This window comes from Paramormyrops kingsleyae, chromosome 16 (genome assembly GCF_048594095.1).
Source record: "Paramormyrops kingsleyae isolate MSU_618 chromosome 16, PKINGS_0.4, whole genome shotgun sequence".
Classification (NCBI taxonomy): Eukaryota; Metazoa; Chordata; class Actinopteri; order Osteoglossiformes; family Mormyridae; genus Paramormyrops; species Paramormyrops kingsleyae.
Genome location: NC_132812.1, coordinates 9,719,617 through 9,744,841, shown reverse-complemented (window position 1 = coordinate 9,744,841; position 25,225 = coordinate 9,719,617). Strand labels below are relative to the sequence as shown.

The 25,225-nt window shown below is 50.4% G+C and overlaps 1 protein-coding gene and 1 long non-coding RNA gene across 4 annotated transcripts in view; one reads left to right on the top strand and one right to left on the bottom strand.

The window, feature by feature from the left end:
• pdia5 (protein disulfide isomerase family A, member 5) overlaps nt 1-25,225 on the bottom strand; it is a 36,401-nt gene that overhangs the window by 4,877 nt on the left and 6,299 nt on the right. Inside the window, exons 2-16 of one of the 3 annotated variants that reach the window (XM_072700148.1) lie at nt 25,089-25,168; nt 23,734-23,860; nt 22,690-22,777; nt 18,101-18,184; nt 17,828-17,873; nt 16,871-16,963; nt 16,642-16,702; nt 15,836-15,903; nt 13,979-14,070; nt 13,003-13,074; nt 11,433-11,569; nt 9,085-9,155; nt 8,167-8,330; nt 7,370-7,500; nt 3,297-3,367 (exon numbers count right to left, since the gene is read on the bottom strand). In XM_072700148.1, the coding sequence (XP_072556249.1) occupies nt 3,297-3,367; nt 7,370-7,500; nt 8,167-8,330; nt 9,085-9,155; nt 11,433-11,569; nt 13,003-13,074; nt 13,979-14,070; nt 15,836-15,903; nt 16,642-16,702; nt 16,871-16,963; nt 17,828-17,873; nt 18,101-18,184; nt 22,690-22,777; nt 23,734-23,860; nt 25,089-25,112 (1,329 nt within the window). In that variant the 5' untranslated portion in view covers nt 25,113-25,168. The remainder of the gene's footprint in view (nt 1-3,296; nt 3,368-7,369; nt 7,501-8,166; nt 8,331-9,084; nt 9,156-11,432; nt 11,570-13,002; nt 13,075-13,978; nt 14,071-15,835; nt 15,904-16,641; nt 16,703-16,870; nt 16,964-17,827; nt 17,874-18,100; nt 18,185-22,689; nt 22,778-23,733; nt 23,861-25,088; nt 25,169-25,225) is intronic. The other 2 variants (XM_072700147.1, XM_072700149.1) reach the window with 2 other exon arrangements.
• LOC140578585 (uncharacterized) lies at nt 23-11,538 on the top strand. Its single transcript, XR_011982848.1, has 4 exons — nt 23-281; nt 2,025-2,184; nt 10,475-10,686; nt 11,411-11,538. It is a non-coding gene; the product is annotated as an uncharacterized lncRNA (long non-coding RNA).

Below are 25,225 nucleotides of genomic sequence, written 5' to 3'. Positions count from 1 at the left end.
TTTTTGCTTCTATTAATCAAATTCTTCACTTTTTTTCAGCATCCGTTTGTTTAGTCACTCTCTCGCCGCTTCTTAATAAATTAATCATTAAACTCACTGAATATACATCTCTTCTGACAATCACACTGTGATTGGTCAACTAACGGCATGGGCCAGTCACGAGTCTACTTGATAAGGTTGGGAGAATCGTGAATACTGTGTAAAAATTTGCGTGCTGGCGTGCTGAAAACATGATGTATAGTACGCATTTCGGAAATAATGTTCTAATTACTATATATAAGGTAAGCTAATACTTTCCCGGTGTTTCATAGTACCTTTGAGAGGGACATTCTAAAACGCTTAATGTGAAAACGCTTAATGTGGTTTAATGTACCAAAATAGCGACCAATAATCACCAAATTTCGCACACACACATCTGGTCGTCATAAAGACTTTCACCTGACAAAAAATCAAAACCGAAATACAAGGAATATGGACTTTATTTTACGTTAAGCGTTTTCCCCTCCATTGACGCAGATTAGCCTGTAAGGAGAAGGCTTAATGTAACTTAAAGTACCAAGACAGCCACCAAAAATCACCAAATTTCTCACACATATATCTGGTTATAAACACTTTCACCTGACAAAAAAATCTAAACCGAAATACAAGGAATATGGACTTTATTTTACATTAAGCCTTTTCCTTATAATGGGCGTCAATGGAGGGGAAAACGCTTAACGTAGTATAAAGTCCTTATTCTTAGCATTTCGGTTTAGATTTCTTGTCAGGTGAGTGTTTATGACCAGATATATGTGTGAGAAATATAGTGATTTTTGGTGGCTGTCTTGGTACTTTAAGTTACATTAAGCCTTTTCCTTATAATGGGCGTCAATGGAGGGGAAAACGCTTAACGTAAAATAAAGTCCATATTCCTTGTACAGTATTTCACTTTTGATTTTTTGTCAGGTGAAAGTCTTTATGACGACCAGATGTGTGTGTGCGAAATTTGGTGATTATTGGTCGCTATTTTGGTACATTAAACCACATTAAGCGTTTTCACATTAAGCGTTTTAGAATGTCCCCACACCGATCGATAACATTTGCTACTTTTAGAACGGCCCATGCTCATTTGACATGGATGATCGACGATCGTGTGTCCGGGGCGCCGGGCCAGTTTTGATTAGGCGCTACGGGTGCTACGGTTGAAAATTGGGGAAAAATGAAATTCGACTTTTCAAAAATTCAAAATTCGTCATTTGAAAATTGAATTCGCCAGAGTGACGATTTGATGCAGTTTTTCTTCGTCACCATGGGTTCCGTTTTCGTCAATGACGAGAGTGACGAGCGGCAGCGGGAACCCTGGGGTATGTTCTGCCATGCTGTCCTATGCTGTGGTACGCTCCAGCATGCTCTAAGCTGCGGTACACTCCAGCATGCTGTGGTACACTCTGCCATGCTGTTCTAAGCTGCGGTACGCTCCGGTATGCTCTTCTAGGATGCGGTACGCTGCGGTATGCTGTGGTACACATGTGGTACACCGGCATGCTGTTATACGCTGTAGTACGCTCCGTTAAGCTGTTCTATATTGTGGTACGCTCCAGTAAGCTGTTCTATGCTGAGTTATGCTCCAGCATGCCGTTTTACGCTGTAGTATGGTTCAACATGGTGTTTTATGCTCCAGTACGCCATGGTACACTGGCATTCGATCAATCAGGACAGTGGCTGTAGAGGTATGAGACCTTCAAAAGGGGAGCACAAGGACTTTGGCCTGTTTCATCTTGGTTGGTTTTTCCCAACAGAGAGCAACAAATTGAATTACTATCAGATGATCAGCTGGGCACCAGCAGCAAAACGCACATTGGCAACAATTTGCCCAAAAGAGACTGAACAGTGAGCACAAAATGACACCTTTCAATCAATCTGACCTAATTTTCAGGTTCTGAAAGGTGTACCCCCTTCTTGCCACCTTCTGAGCACACATGTGACCACAACAGTTCTGCCTATAGAGCCAGGCATTCCCCACAAACACCTCCTGATCATTCCAGGAAGACCCCAGAAGCCCCATCAGCCAGGAGGCGGCACTGATGCTCAATCACTGCAAGAGGACATTGGATACCACGTGCTGTCCCTGCCCCCACTTCTCTTGCCGATAGGCTGATTTCCACAGGAAGCAAGCAGCAGCTCAGCCAATCAATGAACCCGCAGGTAACACAGAGAAGATAAGTGGAAGAAGTGTTTCTGAAAGGTGATGGCACATTGCCATTGTCGCTCCATTTGGCATTCAGAGGAAACCTAGACACATTAATATAAATGATTTGGGACAAGCAGTCAAAACCTTAGTGTGCCTTCAGAAAAACAAAAAATATCCAAGTTCTGCTGGGCCTCACAGTCATACGCTTCAACACCTCCCAGGGAGCTAATTTTGGAGTTTTCAGTGAGCAAACCTGCTTTAAACGTGACAGACGATGACAGACAGGAGTGTAATCGTCACAGCACGGCTAACGGGATGATGAATAGGGAGAGTAGTGTGTGCTCTGGGCTGCTCTGCCATATCTCACAGTTAAGCGTTACTGTTTAAGTCGTTATTAAATGGCACATCTGCCAACGCGAGCAGTGGCTTGGGGTGTGCATCGCCACAGTCTGTCCTGGCTCTGTCCCCAACTGAAATCTCTGAGCGGGATTCGGTAACGGTTCCGGTGCAAGCCGCCGCCTTCGTCATGCCATGACACGCAGCGCCTGGCACTCTTTCAAGGGCCCAGCAGAACATCTCACGCTGCATCTTGCTCAACACTGGCCATCACAACACGAACATCACCAGTCGGCTGATACAGCTCACCAGTAACTAATGATGTCTTCATATGCTACCCACGAGTGGGATTTTTAATATTATTAAATCATTTAGTAGTCAAAAAGGAAAACAATCTGGTAAGACAAAAAGGGTTTGCAGACCAATGAGGGATTGTCCCTGGGGGGGGGAGCAGGAACATACAGCTAAGAAAGTTAAGACACGCGAATCTGAGAATAGCACAGAGCGTGAAGAGAGACAGGGAGAGACCCGCCTGGTAATCGGACAAATTCTTATGCTGTGAATAATGGACAGACTTGCCAAGAAAGAAAAGGAGAAAACAAGCCAGGAAAGATTTAAAGATGACACCATGTAATGCACTCCAGACAAGAAAAGCAGTTTATTATTTCTGTTATGAAATATGGAATGATAAACGATGACCATGAAAGCAGAGGGCCATGCTAACGAAAGGGCCCTCAAGTGTGTGATTTTGGGGGGGGTAATCTCGCAGGAGAAGCAGAGATGGGCTCACCTTGCGGTCCTCTTTAAAACCCTCGGCAGCTGCTGTGAAGTGGGGCACAGCGTTCTTGCAGTGAGGGCACCCTGGGTGGGAAAACAGGGAAACAGCTGTTAACATTCATCTCTCTCTCTCACACACACACACACACACACACACACACACAAGCGTGCAGACACATAAATACACACACGCAGACACACACAGACCACATGCACGCAAGCACAAAGACACAAACAAATCACACACACACAAGCACAAAGGGACACAGATTCACACACAAGCAGCATTTAGGAACAGGTCATGCAGACCTGTACATCCCATTACAGCTGGACAGGCTGGAAATTGCCTGTTTACCGTAAGGTGCAGGGCCTTGGTTAATATTCATATGACAATTTTTCATCATCACTGTTGACATTCAGCACTCATTCCAGCACCGTTTTCATTGTCACCGAGCTCTGATAAAACCAACGGGACCCTCATGCAGTGATCTGGACATTCTCAATGACCAGAAAAGAGGCACCTTGTAACACAGTTATATTGGAACGGAATAATCATCTAGCTGTCAATCTGATGTGCTTACCCCAATCAAATCACTTTTATTGTCACATCACTAGAACGAGTGAACTAGTGAGTGAAAGTCTTGTGTCATGAATGACGTATCAACAGAGCAGTACATTAAATAAAGCAAACTATGCATAAAACATCTGTACACAATATACAAATGCACAAAGACGACAGTATAATATAAAATACAATGTAGATACAATACACCATAGAGTACACAGACAGTAGGTAAACACAGCAGTTTAGTGCACCAGAGGCATTCACTAGTGCAATGGGGAGTGGAGCACTAGTGATTGCCTCTGGTGCACACAATCAATATCTTATAAAAACAGCTTAGAGCAGGTAACACCCTTCAGATGTGGATCAGCCAAGTTGGTCCTTGGGTTGGTGGCGGACCCTGCAATCGGAAGCTGTCCTCAGGACCTCCCAAGAGGCGAGTCAGGCAGCACGGAAACCCGGCTCACGCGGGGCTTGTCTGCTGAGCCATGTCGCTGGACACACGTAGTACAGATCACCCTGCACCGTTCCCTCCTGACTGCGCTTCAGTCCCAGTGTTGCTGGGGTTTTGCTCCTCAAAACTGACCCATTATGCATCTTAAATCAGGCCAATTTACGCAGATCCCTAAGCTAAGACACTCAAAAAAAAAAAAAAAAAAAATCGCCCTGGCGCTGAGCGGGAGGCAGCCACCAGGGGGAGTGTGGGGGCCAGAGTGACCTCAGCACGCAGATTCCGGGTCAGGGACGGTAATGTGCATTTCATGGCCATTTAAATAAAGTGTCTGATTCTGAACAGAGCTGAGCCAAGCATGAGTGTGCGTGCCACCTAATCTGTGGCCCGTCTGAGCGAGATGGATAATGGAGTGCGAGACTCGATTATCCACATTCATTATTAAAATTAAAGAGCAGAGCTGAATTCCAGCCACTTATCAGGTCAAGAGGGCCCATCTCACCGGTCCGGGGGCCCCAGCGCTTCACGAGCTCTGGGCTGTTTCCTCTATGCACACCCCCGGTGTTCGTGTTCCGTGGAAAAATGGTTGTTTGTGCAGGTAGGTAGCAAATTGCATTTATGAAGGTGCGTCAGAAAACAAAAAACTACTGGGGTATGAGATCAAACACTGAGGTCTGACCTGCATGGAGGGCAGACTGAGAGTAACGGGGGAGATGTATAAGAATCCACCACTTTCCTGCTCAAAGCAGATCAACCGCTTCACGCTCCTTCAATGACGCTGGACTCCTCTCCCGCTAACAGTGTTACTGCTGGCTGGAGCACTGACGTCCCAGACCACATGCCGACCCGCAAAGGATGAAATGGGGTACGCAGATGACTGAAATGGGGTACGCAGATGACTGAAATGGGGTACGCAGATGACTGAAATGGGGTACACAGATGACTGCCCCAAATCCCACAGGCCCCTTAATATACATTTTTATTTAGCAGATGCTTTTATTCAAAGTGACGTTAGCCAGTCCCTGGAGTCACTGAAGTAAGGGCCTTGCTCAAGGGCTCGGCAGTGAAATCACTCTGTTTACCGCATTGTTCGAAGGAGGTAAGGAAATTAATATTTTTTTTGCCTTTTACAAAATTACAGGTACTTTGGAATGCTTGTTTTCGTACATCCCATCTTGCTTTCCTTTGAGACATACACACACACACACACACACACACATACACATACACAGGTGAGAGTGAGGGCTGCAGCCCAGGAGAATTTCGGGCGGGGATTCTAATCACAGGCATACAGGCTTACCCTGCTGAGCCACACAACAGTCAGTCAGTTCAGTAAGAACACTGTTCCACATTAAGAAACAGCGCCCCTTGCAGGCAGTACGTCAAGCTACACAACTCTCAGCAGTGTATTGCTGTGGCTCTTCAGATTTGTTTGAGCATCATGGTTATGCAGGACAGCCACTGTCCGATGAGGACACCCTCCTCTACTCACCTTCCAGAGCACTAACCTCCACTTGAGCTCCTTTCAAATGTCCATGAATGAAGCCAAAGGCATCACACCCCAAGCAGAACGTCGTTCCCGCTAAGCCCCTATTAGACTGGACCTCCAGTCACACACACACATCAAAATACAAGGTCCAATCAGGAACCTGTGTTACACGGTCCCAACCTTGTTCCTCCCCCAACATCTAAACCTCTCATAGCCAAACTGTTTCAGAGACACCTGGAAGGAAATTTACGTGAGTACTTAATGCATCATGAAAACCTTTGTAAGTCAGCCTGCCCTCACAGGGAGACCAAGCAAAAAGTCAGCACCAAGGCAGATGTTCATGTGCAGATGTTCAAAGTCCACTGAACTATAATCAGCCTCATTATAGAGTTTCAATGGGGTTTCCCACCTGAATTCCAGATGGTTCAAAATGGTAAAGACCATCTAGACACTGGTTGCATTTAAGTCCAGGTTCTTATTTCCCAGCAGTTTTCATGACCTTTGATCTGTGACCTTCTCCATCCGCAATACGCAAATGTCAGTTTGTTGAATTTCCTGTGTCAGGCATGGCATGGTCACACATCATTAACGCATATCAATAATGAGGGTCCTGGAAAACCCTAATATCTCGACCCTCTTCATCTCCACCACAGTGAAACCTCACAGGGTGCACACTCATCCTCTCCAGAATTTTCCCCCCACTAATTAAAGATGAGAAACATGCAGTCAGGGGTGGACGACTATCACAGAACTTCCAAAATGGCCTTTCATTTCCAAAGACAGGCACCACTGTTCTCGAGAGCTTGTTTAACATTAACGTTCTGTTGTAAGGATTAATGCGTCATTGGAGGGGTTGAGTCTTTAAATGTCTGATCACACAAATTCTCTGACAAGAAAAAGTGTCACAGAGAATTAAAGAAATGCCAAGAGGGCGATGAATGAGACTGAGCAGCTGCTCATTGTCCATTGCAGATTTTATAACCGTTTTAAACGATTATCAGCATGTTTGGTTCTGCTTTCACTTTTGACCCTAATTACATACTTATGAGGTATGTAGGTCAGTTCCAAGCCTTCCTGTACACCTGTCCATACTCAGACCTCCAGCAGGGGGCGACAGAGGAGGGAAGGAAATAGTCACCTATCATACCTCTAGCCCTGCATGGTTCCTGACTTAGATCTTGGCTTGCTAGAAAAAATCCAGAAGGTTTCAGTAGCACTGCTAGCCAGTCAGGCAGTCAGTAACCAATCAGATAAAAAGCATCAGTCATTCACAAGACCGTCAGCCAGTCATTCACAAGACCGTCAGCCAGTCATTCACAAGACCGTCAGCCAGTCATTCACAAGACCGTCAGCCAGTCATTCACAAGACCGTCAGCCAGTCATTCACAAGACCGTCAGCCAGTCATTCACAAGACCGTCAGCCAGTCATTCACAAGACCGTCAGTCAGTCATTCACAAGACCGTCAGTCAGTCATTCACAGAACAGTCAGTAATTTACAGAACTAACCCAGGCAGCTCATCACAGGACCGTCATTTGCATGGATAAAAGGATGGGGGGGGGGTGGGGGGGGGCTGCCTACTCACATGGGGCGTAGAACATGACGAGCGTGTGTTTCTTCTTCTTCAGCACCTCTCGGAAGTCCTCTGCTCCAAGGTGGTTGACACTGGAGGCCGTGTCCTCCCATGACGGCTCCGGGGGAGGAGGGGCCTGGGGGCTGATAGCAAAAGAGGAAAGCTGCTGAACCTCACTTGGCGGGGGGGAGCCACATTAGCATGAGTTACTGCACCAACGCTAATGGAGAAACGGCATTAGTTTGAAAGACAGCCGTTGTATGAGAGCGATGCTGGCGGGCTCTCCGCGCACCTCCCGGCAGCGAGATGGATGAGGGAAATCGGGGACACTGCCGGATACCGACAGGTACTAAACTGCAGACATGACAGGCCGGATCCCTCCGCCGGCGTCCTCTGCCGTCTGCGCTTCCAGAACAACCTGACGAGACGCGGGCGACGTGCCGAGACAGTGTCAGGACAGGGGGAACACGCTCAAGGGCGACTGTCCTGAGGTTACCGGGGACACTGCTTGCTGAGACAGCACCGCCCCCGTGAAGGCGTGTCCTGGAGAGCGAGGTGTGCCGGACGCACACTGACCTCCGGCTGGGGATCTCAGATGGTACCGCAGCAGTGAAGCTCTGCTCAGCAAGGGCACGGGCTCGCAGGCAGCCAGAGCCAGGTTTCCATGTAGTGTTGGCAAGGTACTTAATATTCATAAGTCTGCCACTGCCTTTATGATGGCCGTCTGTGAGCGACTCCAAGAACCCTAACAAACGTCCCTCCCCGCCAGCCGTTACTCTCAGCAATGAAAACACGGAGAGCTGTCTTACTTGTGAAGCCACTCGATGATCTTGTCCTTGGTCCTCAGGTGTGGAAGTGTGTACCTATCCTCGCCATTCTCAAAGTACTTCACCGTGGGGAACCCGGAGATCTTGTAGCGCTCACCAACGTTCTTGTGGACCGTGGTGTCGATGGCCGCCAGCGCACCAGGGCCCTGCAGAGGGCGAGGAAACAGGGCATGGGGGTGTTTAGAGGACTTAAAGAATATTGCAGGCTGTAATGGGTGGGGGGGGGGCAATGTGAGAGACTGAAGCTTTGGAGTTTCAACACCTTTACTGCATCGACTGCTTAGCAAAACATCTTAATCGTGCTAAACTTTAACTACCTGTCCGTTGCCTGTGGTAACGCCGTAACGCCATCACCTGCTTACTGCATGCCGTCGCTGGTTCTGCCCCGTTACCAGAATCAACAATGTTGCAGATCTCCCGTCTCTCTTCACTTTAAAATATAACTATTTGCTTTTACTGCACTTGATGTTATGTATTTACTTGCACACATTTTAAAACAAGCACCCCCTCCCCTGAAGGAAAAAAAAAAACTGATTGGAAGAAATGAAAGCATGTCACGCGTAGTAGGGAAACGGCAAAAACAAATGAGCTCAGAGCCCTGGGGACGAGCCGTAAGCGCTTCAGCATGTGGCCCTATGAGATAATGCCGGCGTTTTCCCGTGGAGCGGCCTGGGTGACGACTGCAGGGACACCGGCAGGATGACCTAATAGCAAAGCGTCGCTCCTTTTATTGGCCCTTTCCTGGCTCCAGAGCGCAGCGTTACCACGGAACCCGACACGCCCAGCCAATCAGAAGCCAAGGAGCGGGTCTCTGTGCCAAAGCCGTCCGGCGCGGAGCCCGAGCGCAGGTGCTTAAACCCGAACACACGCTTTCCTGGATGAGCTCCTTGGGTAACTCACGTCATGGTTCCTGTTGAGGACCTCAGCTGCGTCTTCATACTCGGGCTTCATCTTCTTACAGTGACCGCACCCTAAAAGCCAAGAGACCGCAGCGTTATGGCACAGGCAATCGGGGCGGCTCGGGTTCGAGAAAAGAGGGATGACATCATGGTCTTCATTGTGTAATACACAACAGAAGGAGACGGATATAGCCTATTCAGGAGGAAGGGTCCATTTACACACAGCAAGGGAGAGAATCCAATTTAGCGGAGGGGGGTACATTTAGCAAGCCTCACACATACGGCTGAGGAGAAACGTGAGGTTTTAATTAAAGCTGACATGAAGAGCGTATTCTTCTCAGGGTGCTACTTGCCATCTTCTCATATAACGAGCACTCAATCGCCAAAGACGCGCAGGTGAGAGTTGGGGTGATAGTGCCCGTCTCACTCAGGCTTTATTAATGGTAGCACCAGAGCGACTGACAGCATGGTGCTCAAACTGGATGGCACGTGACAGCCACCTGGGTCTCGGGGGGGGGGGGGGGGAGCATCCTTCTGCTCCCTCTTGGTTATGAAGCCGCCGCCTCTGGCTACTGACCAGAGGCTATATACTGGTCTCACCATGACGCCTCAGCCTGGTCCAGCATGTTTGGACACGGCGGCCTCAGAGTACAGCAGATCTCAGAGACCCTAACCCCCCCATCCATCCGCACAAAATTAAGGAGAATCCCACAGGCTCTGCTTCTGGCTGGGAGACACACGTCCCGAACTTCCGCACAGGAAACCTAGAGGAGATGCAGCTGAGGTCAGCCAACGGTCCTCAGCATGGTTTCACATGGTGTGGGAGGAAGCCCTGAAGAAAGATGGAGCCTGCTGGTGGCTCCATGTAATGAGAAAACCCTAATTGATCTCGGGTGCCACGGAGAGTCACGCGGCAGCGAGGCCGACGCTATCAGCCCGATCCATTCTGTGCTCTCCATTCAATTACAATCCTAATTAAGAGGGCAATCATGGAGGCTCTGTAAACAGAAGCAGATCAGCCATCTAATCCCCAGGGCGTCAGGAGTCAGGCGGGGATGGACTTGGCAAAGTGCTGCTTACTGGCCCTGTAGGTCAGTGTTTCCCAACCCAGTCCTCGGAGAACCCTGGACAGTCCGCGTTTTTGCTGAGAGGAAGCAAAAATGTGGACCGTCCGAGGCTCCCCGAGGACTGGGCTGAGAGGAAGCAAAAATGTGGACCGTCCAGGACTCCCCGAGGACTGGGCTGGGAGACTCTGCTGTAGGTGATATTAAACTCCCCCGCTTAGCACTTTGTGTGCTCAGTAATCCAGTGTGTCTGAAAATCCATTTATTGCTGACATGGTTCTCTTTTTCTAAGCAGACCGTCTATTTTCTATCAAACTGTCTTCACAGGGGTGATAACACGGAACAATGGCTTTGCACCAGATGCCTTCTGGATCTCAGAGAGTTGTTAGCCTTGCGAGCTGATCTGGCCAACGTGTGGGCAGCCCAGAATCACAGTCTGGGGGCTCAGGAAGAGTCTCACCTCACGGTGGGACGCCCAGGCCTGCTGCCGGACCCTGGCCTTCTGCTTTCAATCCACTGTAATTGACTGGCAGACGCAGGTGCGTGCAGAAAGACAATGACATCAAACCCCAACTCGCTGCATCCATTTACGGCAGAAGGATAACACTCAGCACGTAGATACAAGCAGGGTGGAGAGCCAATGGGGCAGCAGTGGGGGAATCTGCCGGGGGGGGGGGGTGACATGGCAGTGAAGTTCTACCTGCTGGTCTGGCCACTTACTGAGGGGAGACAGGTGGGGGGGGACACTGCCCCAAGGGTACTGAGGCAAGCCAGAGGTGGATACTACCCCCCCCAGTCAGGCATGAGGAGTACAAGGGGAAGGGGACCTTCAAGCGGGGCAGGGGATGGACACATGGAAGCAGGGCAGGGTAGAGACAGCACTAGAAAGCAGGATAGGACACCTGGAAGCAGGGTGGGGTCGCACCAGTAAGGCAGGCAAACTGGGGGGGGGGTGGGGGGGGGAGCAGTAGCACTTATGATTGCAGAAGGAGCAGGATGCTGATGCAGATTAAGGGGGACGTAGCTGACGCAAAACACAAACAGAGTGTCTCGCCTGTGTAACGAGCGCGAAATGCTCCATAAAGGCTGTGGCGGAGTTTTAATAAGAAGCACTGAAGCCTTCACTGGAGCGGAAACCAGTTTAATCTGCTCCTCATAAGCGTGCTCATAATGAGCTTTTGCTTTTCATAAGAGCCTCTCTCTGTCACCGTTATCTTTCATTACGGCCGCTGACTCTGTCCCCCCCCCACGCCGCCGTGACAGACTGGAGGCCGCCAACACTCACACGGCGCGTAGAACATGACCAACGTGGATGGGTGCTCCTCCAGGAAGCTGTCGAAGGTGTCCTCAGTGAGGTGGTGGACGGCGGAGTCAGTCTCGGACCAGGGAACCTCGGGGGCTTTGGGCTGAGGAGGGAGGGGGCTGGGGTTGGCGGGGTGGAAGAGGTGGAATTAAAAAACACCGACATAACCACTAGGGCTGTCACTATCGATTACATCAAAAACAGAGTAAATACAGATTAATCTGACAACTTATCGAGTTACCGTTTATACATAACATAAAACATGATTAGCGTGAGGCAGGAATCAACCAACCACTGCAGGGTGCACACTCAGTGACACAGAAGGTAAGACCGCTAGTTCATTTAAGCTGCACGTTTTTGAACAGTGGAAGGAAACCAGAATTGAAAATTTCTCGCCAGCCAGCTGACCGAAGTTGGCAACCCTGTATTATGTAAGATGATGTGGCTCAGTGACAGAGACGATCGTCGTGTTTGCAGCGATAATTCTGACATACAGGAAATCGTAGAAAAGTAAATTAAGCTACATAATTTTAGTCAACGTGATGACAAAGAGAGGCTAGGCTACTCCAAGGCTAAATGGCACATATCTATGCTTTACCTCGCATTATTTATTTTCCCAAATGTCTTTTTAAGATATATTTACACAGAAGTCATTCAGTTCTGCTTTGCAATACTTACAGATGACTGCATTTTCATTCGCTTTTAATGGAAATAAAATTACTTGGGCCCTCATATGCTATGTGCGTCTTCCTTCTGGCACATTGCAGAGTAATCGAGAAGGAAAATTTAAATCGATGCTTTATAGTAAGAGTAATTGTGAAAGCTCTAATAATCACCGACGCAAGCATTACCCCCATGATCACTGCAGGCCCTCAGAAGAGCCCTTTATCGTCAGGCAGATGTGGGGCAGCACCCCCAGACCTCCAGGGAGGTTCCTGTACTGCTCTGCCCTACCCCTATGTGACCTTTGACCAGTAGAGAGCCTGGCGACCACACGTCAAGCTAACCTTATGGTGAGTCGCAGTGTTACAGGACAGGCTCTCAGCTCTGCACCGCCAACAGGGGAGGCTGAGGTGGTACTAGGATGTCCGGGGAGGGGCTCGTACCCCCTGGTGGAGACTACATGCATCACAAGGACTCCTACCCTGTGCATGTCTGGCGATCAGAACATCCTCCTTGAGCCCCCGGCCCAGAGCAGTGGGTGCAGTTTATTTGACAGAACCCCCTGCAGAGCAGCGGAACCATTTCACCCCACAGACGACCCTCATCTCCCTGGCCTCAGTCACGGCCGTCCCTGAGCTCTGCTGCCATCTCTGTTCCCTGCCGCCGCCCTACAGTCCTTATGAGGAAGTGCGCTCTGACCAGCTGCCATCTGGGACAGACACAATCACCAGAAATACTGCAGGAGCAGGGTCGTCTCCCACGTGAGCATGCGTGCAGGAGTGATGCGTGGAGTTGCCGTTCCTCCTCTCGCTAGCCCTCAGCCAGGCCCCCTTGATGCTCCAGGTTCGAGGGTCAGATCCCCCTGACAACGGCGAGTGGCGTTACTCACCTCTTCATCCAGTCCACGATGTCCTTGGCCGTGGCCCCGTAGTTCTCATAGTTGTACAGGAACTTGCCCTTCCTTGCAAAGAAAAGGACAGAAACATCTGGAATGAGGTTCTGATCGTTATGCAACATGAGCAGCAGCTCGACAAACCCGAAATGCGTCGAGGTTTCATATGCTGCAGCACAGTGCAGTGCAGAGCCATGCAGGAGAACAAAACATGCAGACAAAAACATGAAATGAAGAAGAAGTGAAAGGAGATGAACACAGATGCCAAGGAAATATCCTGTAAATAATGAGGCAGGTTTGTTTCTAAAGCCAATGAGAACATTTTTAAGCAACATGCCACACTCAGCCAATTAAGTAGTTACACTAGACACCCCGAGCTGTCAAGCCGTTAAAGAATACAAAAGAACAACAGAAATTCAATTAAAATGGAGGTCTTGGCTGATGTCTGGCAGCCCCTCCCCACTATTATAGATGACACTTTGATTTTACGTGCACATTTCATCAGTATGTGCGGCTAAAGCACATATCGGTAACAGCGTCTCTATCCGATGAGATCTCCCAGGAGTCGGCTGAAATTAATCTTGGCTGTTGAGAAAGCCGGGGGCGGCCATTTATAACTGTCGCTGGTCAGTATGGATGGATGAACATCCAGCAATATGCAGGAACGAAACGATAACAACGCAGCCTGCAAGCTGCTAGCTGGCTAGGATACTGCTTAAGGCTGTCCGATATCCCGACCCCGCTAAAGCTGCCCTTGGGGGGGGGTTTAGGCTGTCGCTGACAGTCTCCTCTACCCCCACCCTGGCACCTTGTCAGAAATCAGCCTCTCTACAGGATCTTCACAGAGACATGATTTTGACATCATCATCATCACTGGAGCAAGAGGGAGACTCAAAGCAGTGCTATTTCATCTGATCTTCGACCTCCCCCCGAGCCCATGTGGCTTATCTGAGACGCGGCGGTGGATACTCACTCGAAGTAGCAGAACGTGGGGTAGCCCTTGATGTCAAACTCCTGCTTGAGGCCATCGAACTCGGCAGGGTGCACGTTCATGCCGGCCAGCACCTGAAGGGGCAGCACGAGGCAGGTCAGAGAGAGACACGGAAGATGAAGAATGGAATGCGGCACAATCAGTCGGGCACTAGTTACCAGGTAAAGTGAGGCTTTTGTTTGCCCCCCACCCTGTCAGTGCCGCACTGAGCCCATCCCCCCACACTGGCAGCACCGCACTGAGCCCGGCCCCACACTGGCAGCGCCGCACTGAGCCTGACCCCCCACACTGGCAGCGCTGCACTGAGCCCATCCCCCCACACTGGCAGCGCTGCACTGAGCCCATCCCCCCACACTGGCAGCACCGCACTGAGCCCATCCCCCCACACTGGCAGCACCGCACTGAGCCCATCCCCCCACACTGGCAGCACCGCACTGAGCCCGGCCCCACACTGGCAGCGCCGCACTGAGCCTGACCCCCCACACTGGCAGCGCTGCACTGAGCCCACCCCCCCACAATGGCAGCGCCGCACTGAGCCTGACCCCCCACACTGGCAGCGCCGCACTGAGCCCGGCCCCACACTGGCAGCGCCGCACTGAGCCTGACCCCCCACACTGAGCCTGACCCCCCACACTGAGCCTGACCCCCCACACTGAGCCCGACCCCCCACACTGAGCCCGTCCCCTCACACTGGCAGCGCCGCACTGAGCCTGACCCCCCACACTGGCAGCGCCGCACTGAGCCTGACCCCCCACACTGGCAGCGCCGCACTGAGCCCACCCCCCCACATTGGCAGCGCCGCACTGAGCCCATCCCCCCACACTGGCAGCGCCGCACTGGGCCTGTCCCCCACACTGAGTCTGCCCCCTGTTCTGTTAGCTTAATTACTGCAGTAGAATGCATCCCAAAATGCACTGAGGGGACCCAGCAGGCGGCTTTAGATGTGTCAAACGTCCCTGGGTGACACTAAAAGTGCAGCGTCTTCTGTCGAGCTACGCAAGGTCATCAGATATGAGAAAACAAGCTGTGTTTCAAAAGAGGGGACCTGACTGGGGAAGGTCACTGGCGTCAGTGGGGTCAGCTTAATCCCCCCACCCCCCTTCACAGACACACACACAGCTGATAATTGGAAGCCACCACCAAAGCAGGCACAGCGCATCCCATAACGACGCTTCTCTACCCCATGGGTGTCACCTGGAAAACCCGCTGCTCCCACCTGCTAGTGGGGAGGAAACTCAGTAACCCCCCCCCGAACGTGTCTGCATGAGCTGAATGTTCATCCATTATGCAAATCCGCTGGTTCGTTTCCAGTACTTTCTGTAGTGTTGGCCGTCAAACACAGTGGCCGGTCTGGAAGCCCCTAAGCCCTGCAGTTGCCGCCCATCCGCTGTCTGATGGGGGGGGGGGGGGGGTAATGGTTGGTACTCCTGCCCCCTTGCCTACGTCATGTTTGCTGTTCCAGGAGCTGGCCGCTGCCCTCGGTCCAAACCGGTTTCGGCTCTGTGGCGCTGATCCAAGCCCACCTTACTTTGATAAATAGTGTTTGGCACGCCTGAGGAGCGGGCGGCGAAGAGCGAAAGGACGTCCATCATTAGCAGCTTTCTGCGCCGCTGCGCGCCGACAGCCAAAGCTGCTCCACCTTTTTGCGTTTTTAAAGTGCAGAGACGTGAGGAAAATCTTATCATGAACCTTCTGCGTTCAGAGATTGACCCCTATAGAAATCCCATGTATGCGGGAAATTACATAATTTTAACAATATGACGATGTAATGCAGAATCATTACGATGACACCACTGATAAATATGGGCCATGTGACGGGGGGGGGGGGGGGGCACTTACGTATTTACCCTTGGCCTCAGTGGCAGCTTGCTGGAAAATCGGCTGCATGCGCTTGCAGACACCACACCCTGTGAGCAGGACAGTCATTTACCTTTTATACAACCAATAAAGATGTCAAACAAAGAGAAATGAACTAAACATTCTTATACCTGTTCTTAAATAATACAGATCATTTGAGCGTGGTGGTCATTTGCAGAATGCAGTACTGTGCACACAGGGCAAAGGCACCAAAGAGGAAGCGGATTTGGCCTCAAAACCAAAAGTCACCAGAAACAAGTTCAGTCCCTCCCATTCCCCACAACCGTGCCAGACAGCGACGCTCGCTACTTAGCTGCCTTTAACATGGAAAAATGTTTGATTGAATGAAATATGAATTAAAATATTTTTTAAAAAAAGCTCAAGCAGTATCAATAGTTTTCATGTCCATCTTAAGCCAAAAATGAGGGATGAGGGAGAGATCCTCTCTAAGGGGTTTCGCCGCCGTGACGCCACTGTGACCTCACTGTGACCTCACTGTGACCTCACTGTGACCTCACTGTGACCTCACTGCACAGCCAAACGCTCTCCTCCACAGCTTCACGGATCCATGACAGGGCCAGAACATTCGGCTCTTCCAAACTTTCTCCTCCTAGTCAGAGGAGGCGATGACGGGGAGGATGGCAGCAGGGAGAGCAAGGCATAGGTGACCTCTGGCGTGACGTGAAATTGAAGTGCGTCGTGACTGCGAAACACCCCAGCTGTGAATGTGACTCATCAGCTGCCGGGGCAGATGGTCTGAGCGCCCCCGGAGGGGATGGGGGACTTACACGGAGCATAGAACATCATGAGGATGGGCCGCTCCTCCTTCTTCAACAGCTTCCTGAAATCCTGTGATGGACAGACAGAGGAGCCAATCAGAGGAGAGATCAGGATGGAGCCCTCCTGTCTGCTTAGCAGATAAGCAGCCCGGTCTCGACCTCAGCCTTCACTGGCGGCACAGGCCGCATCCAACCCCCGCTCTGCTCGGCACTTTGGCACTGTACTGAGCACGCTCACTTTCTCACTGCTGACATGAAGGACGTCTTTGGCATCAGGATTCTCCTCCCACAGGGGGGCGCCGGTTGGGTCCTTCAGGAATGCCACCATGGACTACAAGAAGGCAAAAGCAAATTAATCAAATACAAATGGGCTCACGAGGCCTGACATACATAACAAAGGAAAGTGAATGCTGATTGGTCATGACGGCCTGCAGTTCTCGAATGATGTTGCGGCACGACGAGGAGTAATTTGTCCGGGTCTTGTGCCAACTAGCCAGTGATGACAGACACCCTTAAGGCAAAGCACATCATCTCGTGTAGACGAGTAGCTTTTCAGAACAAAGCATGGCAACAATTGGCCAGAAAAGGCCACCATGCCAGGAAAGTAACGAATGACGACCATAAATGACTCTGCCAATCCTGACTGTAAGCTAGAATCATATTAAGGAACCGACAGACAGAAACCATCTATTCAAAGAAAGCACACGGATCAATCTGTCATCCATCTGCTACTGACAAACAAATGAGTTTCTGTAAAATTCCCTTACTGACAAAGGCGTAAGAAACACTATTTTCAGCCGTTTGGCAGAATGAGTATTTAATTTCCTAAATAGACAGAATTATTCTAGCTATGCATACAATTTCTTAAGCCACTCACTAATGAGTTCCGTGTGATTAAAAAGCACTATCAAGCCTACGCAATTAAGAGCTTCTTTTCAGCTTGGCACGCTAAAACACCAGCTTCATGGCTGACAAACCGATTATATAAACCTGCAACAAAAGATGAAACCGGCTAATTAAGCGTCTTAAACGGCATGGTTTATACCGCGTATCCCCGGAATTCCCGAGAAAGCCTAGCAGGACGGACAACATCTTTTCCGGCCCAAGGAATAACCGGGCGACGCCCAAGGGCACTGCTGTTGATTATCTGTTCCGGGAAGCGCCGTGAGGCTTGGCGGCTGCTCCACCGAGTTACCTTCAGGGTCGCGGGCCGGCTGTACTCAGTGTGAAAGGTGCCGTCCCTAAAGAGACACACAGAGGCAGCATGTCAGTGTCAGGCTCGCAGGACGGGGAGGCAGGAAGGCGGCACTGCTGCTGGGCTGCACACCTTTTACTCCATCCCTACCTCCCAGAGAGGGGCTCATTTAAATACTGGCCACCATCGACCTGCTTTGGGTGTGGATGGCTATGGTCAGGGTCATGCTGGTCTTTACCCAAACGATGGGAGAGATGAGAGCCGCCTACTCACTTATAATGCAGCATTTCCACCCCGCTGCTCTTGGAGGAAGGATCCACCTTCATTTTCTTGCAGAGCTTTCGGCCCTCTGAGTCCCTGGGAAAATATAATATAATATTTTATATATATATATATATATATATATATATATATATATATATATATATATATATATATATATATATATATATATATATATATATATATATAATCTGCCATATCAGATGATGACAGCGACAGGCATGTGCAGGGACAAAAAGAGGACCCAGTGACCCATTGGGGTCGCCTATGTCAGCACAGACTCACGTTAATGTCAGAGGCTGCTCCCTCTTAACTGCTCCAGCCTGGCAGAGGTGCCCTCTGTGGCTCCTGTACTCCCAATGCAAACAGCCCCAGCTGGAGAACAATGTCCTCACCAATGCAAAAAAATAGGCCCCCAGCAACGCAAAAGGGCCCCGGCCAGAGAACAAGGGCCCCGGCCAGAGAACAAGGGCCCCGGCCAGAGAACAAGGGCCCCGGCCAATGCAAAAGGGCCCCGGCCAATGCAAAAGGGCCCCGGCCAATGCAAAAGGGCCCCGGCCAATGCAAAAGGGCCCCGGCCAGAGAACAAGGGCCCCGGCCAGAGAACAAGGGCCCCGGCCAGAGAACAAGGGCCCCTGGCAACACAAAAGGGTTCCGGCTCCTACAGGCTGTGGCATGCAGGACTGCCTAACAAACCTCTGTTTCTGTATTTCAGAATACTTTCCACATCTGTAATTAATTTCTAATATATTAAAAGCACATTACCTCACAGTAAAACCAAAGCAGAATTTTTTAGTTATGCATCTCTGTAAGAGAAACTGGTCAATGTTTCTGAAAACGTACTGCATCCCAGGTAGCACGGTCACGACAGGATACCCTGGATGAGACACCAGCACCCCCGAGGCCATTCAGAGATGCCAATGCCCCAAATTTTATTTTTTGGACTGCTGGGAGTATTTAGATTGTTTGAAGTTCAAACCACAAGCCGTGGAGGTGCGTGACCCAGAGAAGCATCCTGTAACTTACACCAGTGTTTCCCAATCTGACCCTTCTGGCCCCACAAACAGTCCACATTTTTGCTCCCTCCCATTTCCTTCAAAAATGTGGATTGTCTGAGCAAAATCTTGGACTGTCTGTGGGCCCCCAGGGACCAGATTGGGAAACAATGATTTAGATCAGAAAGTTTTGTAAAATTAGTGCCGGGAACACTGATTTACATCAGAAAATTTTGTAAAATTAAAAAAACTAAATGTCAAATCAGAGTCGGCTCACTGATTGGAGAGCGGTGAAAATACCCATGTGAAATAAACCAGGAGATCAAGTGGGCCGGGAAAGCCAAAGGCCCCTCGAAAGGAAATCTCAGGAACGCAGAGCGATTACATCACCAGAATCACAGCCCTCTGTCTTTTCAGGCATGAGGACTGGGGTTTAGGTCCCAAACAGGCTTAACAAGGAGCTGCAGAGTTGGGGGGCGGGGGGGTTCAGTCACACTATTGCTGCTGAGGAGGGACACATCGCAGGAGCCGGGACACATGCTGGTGGGGCTGACAGTTTAAACTGGATCATAGCAGTATGGAAACAGCGGGCTGAGTGGAGAGAGAATGTTTCTGCATGCAAGGCGGCGATGAATTACCCAGACTGAGCACTAGAGGGGCAGCCCCTCAACAGACATCACTAGAAAGCCACTCCGGGCCGTCCCTAATGTCACCCGAAATCCCGTCCACAGTCACACACTCCGGGCCGTCCCTAATGTCACCCGGAATCCCGTCCACAGTCACACACTCCGGGCCGTCCCTAATGTCACCCGCAATCCCGTCCACAGTCACACACTCCGGGCCGTCCCTAATGTCACCCGGAATCCCGTCCAGAGTCTCACACTCCGGGCCGTCCCTAATGTCACCCGGAATCCCGTCCACAGTCACACACTCCGGGCCGTCCCTAATGTCACCCGCAATCCCGTCCACAGTCACACACTCCGGGCCGTCCCTAATGTCACCCGCAATCCCGTCCACAGTCACACACTCCGGGCCGTCCCTAATGTCACCCGCAATCCCGTCAACAGTCACACACTCCGGGCCGTCCCTAATGTCACCCGCAATCCCGTCCACAGTCACACACTCCGGGCCGTCCCTAATGTCACCCGAAATCCCGTCCACTGTCACACACTCCGGGCCGTCCCTAATGTCACCCGCAATCCCGTCCACAGTCACACACTCCGGGCCGTCCCTAATGTCACCCGCAATCCCGTCCACAGTCACACACTCCGGGCCGTCCCTAATGTCACCCGCAATCCCGTCCACAGTCACACACTCCGGGCCGTCCCTAATGTCACCCGCAATCCCGTCCACAGTCACACACTCCGGGCCGTCCCTAATGTCACCCGCAATCCCGTCCACAGTCACACACTCCGGGCCGTCCCTAATGTCACCCGCAATCCCGTCCACAGTCACACACTCCGGGCCGTCCCTAATGTCACCCGCAATCCCGTCCACAGTCACACACTCCGGGCCGTCCCTAATGTCACCCGCAACCCCATCCACAGTCACACACTCCGGGCCGTCCCTAATGTCACCCGCAACCCCGTCCACAGTCACACACTCCGGGCCGTCCCTAATGTCACCCGCAATCCCGTCCACAGTCACACACTCCGGGCCGTCCCTAATGTCACCCGAAATCCCGTCCACAGTCACACACTCCGGGCCGTCCCTAATGTCACCCGGAATCCCGTCCACAGTCACACACTCCGGGCCGTCCCTAATGTCACCCGCAATCCCGTCCACAGTCACACACTCCGGGCCGTCCCTAATGTCACCCAAAGCATTTTCTTACTCACTCCCTTTTAAATTGCATATTTCTGCATGCGACTTTGGTTCCATTTACAGGCACAGTTTATGGTATTAAGGAGTTGGAAGTGGCAGAATGGACTGCTGTGCCATCTGTTCATGTCTGAGTGAGGAATGACGCCCCCTTCAGGATAAAGCCTGCCTTACTCCATAATGCTTTTACTTTTGTGTGATACATGGCCTGGAACTGCTGTCAGATAAGACTTTCAATGTACTAAACATTTATCGCAAAGCTATACTAAACATTGAACATAGCGCTTGAATTGCTACACTTTGTTAGGCCGTCTGAAAGCACACTGGAAGGGAACTTGTAAAAGTGATCTGAAGTGAACTGAATGAGTCTAAACGATGCTGCAGGAACTCACAGGAATATCAGTGACCCAGGCATCGGAATTGCGCAAAAAGGATGGTCTGTGTGTCTGGAAAAAAAGCATTCTCCAGCAATTTATTAAAAATGTCCTTGCCAGAACATTCAGATACAATCACATGACCAGGCAGCAGCTCACCTCTAGCACGAAAGCCCAGACGTTAATCCACCAGAGGCCTGTGATTTTAAGTGACTTTGTCAGACATAATGCTGTATGCATTTGATATAGGGAAAGTCCATTTAGATTTTATTTTAAGAGAAGGCTTTGGGCTAAGATGTGCGACTCGCTTCTGCAAGAGAAACTCTGGGTAATTTAAAGGAAGCAGCAAAAACATGAAGACAGCAACTGCTCTCTTAGTGGACAATAAGTCATTTTGGTTTTGACAGGGAAAAAAATAAGAACACTCTTCTCTTCCATTAAAAGACAGCGACTATATGCTAAAGCATTTTTAAAAGCGTATTCATGCCATAAGGCATAAAAAGGTAAAATCATGTTACCAAGCCACTTAGCATGCGAGTGCTGCATGCCTCTTGGCAACCTTAGGAAGTGAGCCAGGAAGAGCCTGTTTTTATGGAAAGCCTGGAAATTTACTCGGCATTATAAAGCCAGGCAGTTCCGAGGAACTTGGATAGAAACATGCACAGATTTTTCGGCCAATTTACTGACCCTCGCCCTCCGACGGCACCCTCACCCTCGCCCTCCGACGCTAGGCCTCCGCAGGCACCCTCACCCTCGCCCTCCAACGCTAGGCCTCCGCAGGCACCCTCGCCCTCGGACGCTAGGCCTCCGACGGCACCCTCACCCTTGCCCTCCAACGCTAGGCCTCCGCAGGCACCCTCGCCCTCGCCCTCCGACGGCACCCTCACCCTCGCCCTCCAACGCTAGGCCTCCGCAGGCACCCTCGCCCTCGCCCTCCGACGCTAGGCCTCCGCAGGCACCCTCGCCCTCCGACGCTAGGCCTCCGCAGGCACCCTCGCCCTCGCCCTCCGACGCTAGGCCTCCGCAGGCACCCTTGAGAGCCACGGAGGGAACAGCAGCCCTACAACCTCAGCCTAGATTCAGCACAGCTCCATTTTGTCACCCCTGACTATGCCTTAAATATTTATCCCCTATATGAAAACAGAAAATATTGATATCTCTTTTAAATATACCTTAACCATTCAGAAGTAAAAGTGTGTGGAACAGAATATCATATTGTTAAACAAAAGTGAAGTGATCGACTGGGTTGCCAGGGGTTACTGCATGAAAGCTAATCTGCTTAGACTTGTGAGGACAAGATCCAGGACCAGCAACAGAAGATGGTGTATGGTTGGAGCAGCTCTCCATTGAGTTCCCCCATGGACTGGGCGGATGGGGCAGAAATACCTACCCACAGTTGATCCAAGCAATGGTCCCCTGGCCCTTCACCGCCTGGGCCACCTCAGATAGCAGTTTCAGATGGCCCTCACCAGACATGTCTGCATGAGAAAAGAGAGAAGATGACTGACAGCCCTCTGGGAAGCAGAAGCAGACGATCACCGCCCCCCTCCCTTCATCCTGAGTGCAGGCGAGTGACAAGGAAGCGTGCAATTACAATTCAAAGTTTTTCAGCTTTAACCCAAGCCAGCGACGTCTGCAGCGACAGCCCAGGACATCACTTACAGAGCATTAAAGGCGCTTAGCAACTTCAGACACAAATCACTAACGTCTCATGGGCGTTTGAGTCACAATAAAAATTCAAGGGGAAGACAAACATTCTAACTGGAGCAACAGACAAGGTCATTTTCATCTGTCGCTAAAACATTTGTGGTTAAATAATTCTAACACAACACTGTCTGGGTGATTTTGGGTCTGATGGCAGGAGGGCCCAGGACAGGCTCCATCCCCTCCCCTCCCCTCCCCCTCAGGTCGGCACTTAATCATCAAAAAAACCGTCAAGGTCTGATTCTTCACATCGAATCCAACAAGTTTCAGTTTCGCAGGCTGATTGTGGAATTTCCCCAGAGGTAATGTTGGCCAGTTTGACAGGCTTTAATTCCCTCTGACGACTGCTGACAGACAGACAGCATGAGAGGTACATTCGAGACGTCTGGTGGGAGACAGCGACGATGCCCTCAGCGGCAGAAGCAGGTCAGAAAGCAGAGATGAAGGCAGGAAATTCAATTAATGGGAGGGAAAAAATGAGCATCAGAAAGAGCTGCCCTCTGACACCATTGGCTACAGATGGATGATCTTACAGCGAATCAAACACTCCAGCCTTATCCAATGGTCACGTTTCAATAGCAGCATGATATCGATTTTGGAACGACCGGAAAGCAGTGACTTGAGGTGAACTCATATTTGATGCCCATGAAGACTACTGTAAAGTGGACGTTAAGGCTTAGCTTAAGTATCCTACAATTACAGGACAACGGTTTCAAAGGTCTCTACTAACCTGACTTGGTGTACAGGATGAGGACATTGGTTCTGGTCCTGAGGAGCTTTTTAAAGTCCTTGTGGTCACTGACCGTCTCGATGAGGGGAGACACCTTCACTGCCTGCAGCACGGAAGCGCTCCCAACCTGCAGAGAAGAACGCAGAGTCTTAGCCGAAGTTCCCAGGCAGTAGCTGCACGCCGGGCTGCCCACATCAGTCACACAGCTTTTAAAAGTCAAATGGTGACTCCAGGCAGACGGTGACCTTACATTCCCAGGCGGGTTTGTGACACCAAACCCCAGCGGCGGGTTTTAACACCAGCACCCCATGCACTGATTAGCGGATTATTGGCGTTGTGCAGTTTTCCATTCTCACTCTCAGCTCAAAAAATAGCTCGAGTGGCTCGCTTGGGGCGCCTCCTAGTCATAGCAGCCGAGGCCTTCAGAGAAGGAAACCCACCCCAGCACAGTGGCCACGATCGAGCCAACCACAGAGAATACACCGTATGCAAGGAGATGCTTCAACAAGCCTTAGGTCATTCCTGAACAGGAAGTGAGCTCTTCCTCACTACTCCGTTTTACTCGCGGTGGGCACAGATGGCAGTGGTGCTTGGCACGCTCCTTCATTCAGAATGATGAACAAACTGAGAAATGTAACTTCTGAAATTACTCGGCTGTGGCATTAGAACTCCGAGATGCACACAAAACCAAGCGCTTTAATGAATGGCTGTCAAGACAAAAGGTGGCAAAGGCAGCATCTGATATGCCTCCGCCGGATGCGGTTGGGGGGATAAATGATGAGCTCTGTGCAGTGTATGAAAATCCAATTTTCTCCTTTTTTGGAGCTTCCTGACTCATCAGACGTGTTGATTAAATGACAGGGTCCAGCCAGCTCCAGAGGCACCCCAGGGAACGAGGTGACATGACAGGAGATTCATAATTAACGCATGGTGGATCCTGAAAGGCCAGGGCGCTCTCGCTGAGGGGGAGATGGGGGCAGGCAATCAGGACATTGGGCAGGAGGAGGAAGCATGGTCTGCTAGTGGAGATCACACATTAATGTGACTGAGAAGCTCGAGGTACCAGAAAGATGGACCCTTAACAGGACGGTGCCTTACAGAAAGAGGACAGTCTGGTTTACCTCTTGAAAGATATTCACCAGAGGAAGCACCTAAAAAAAATTAATAAAAAAAAAAAATCACACTGAACCAAAGATATGATCCTAAATTGAAAATGTTCTGAAGGGTGATTTCTCTGCTTAGGGACTGTTGGGTGGCTACAATTACACAAATAAGGAACACAGAGAGGACACATATGGTCATGTTTAAAGCTCTCAGCTGTTCCAGTACAACCAGAAGGCAGAACAAAGACTGACCTGCAAAACAGACAATAGGCTCATGTCCCAAAAGAGCCTTGCTGTAGATTCTCCAAGTTGAAGTAAAATATCCACAATATCTGTAAACACGAGGAACAGAAGGATACAAGTAAACTGCAATGTACCTCTGATAAAAG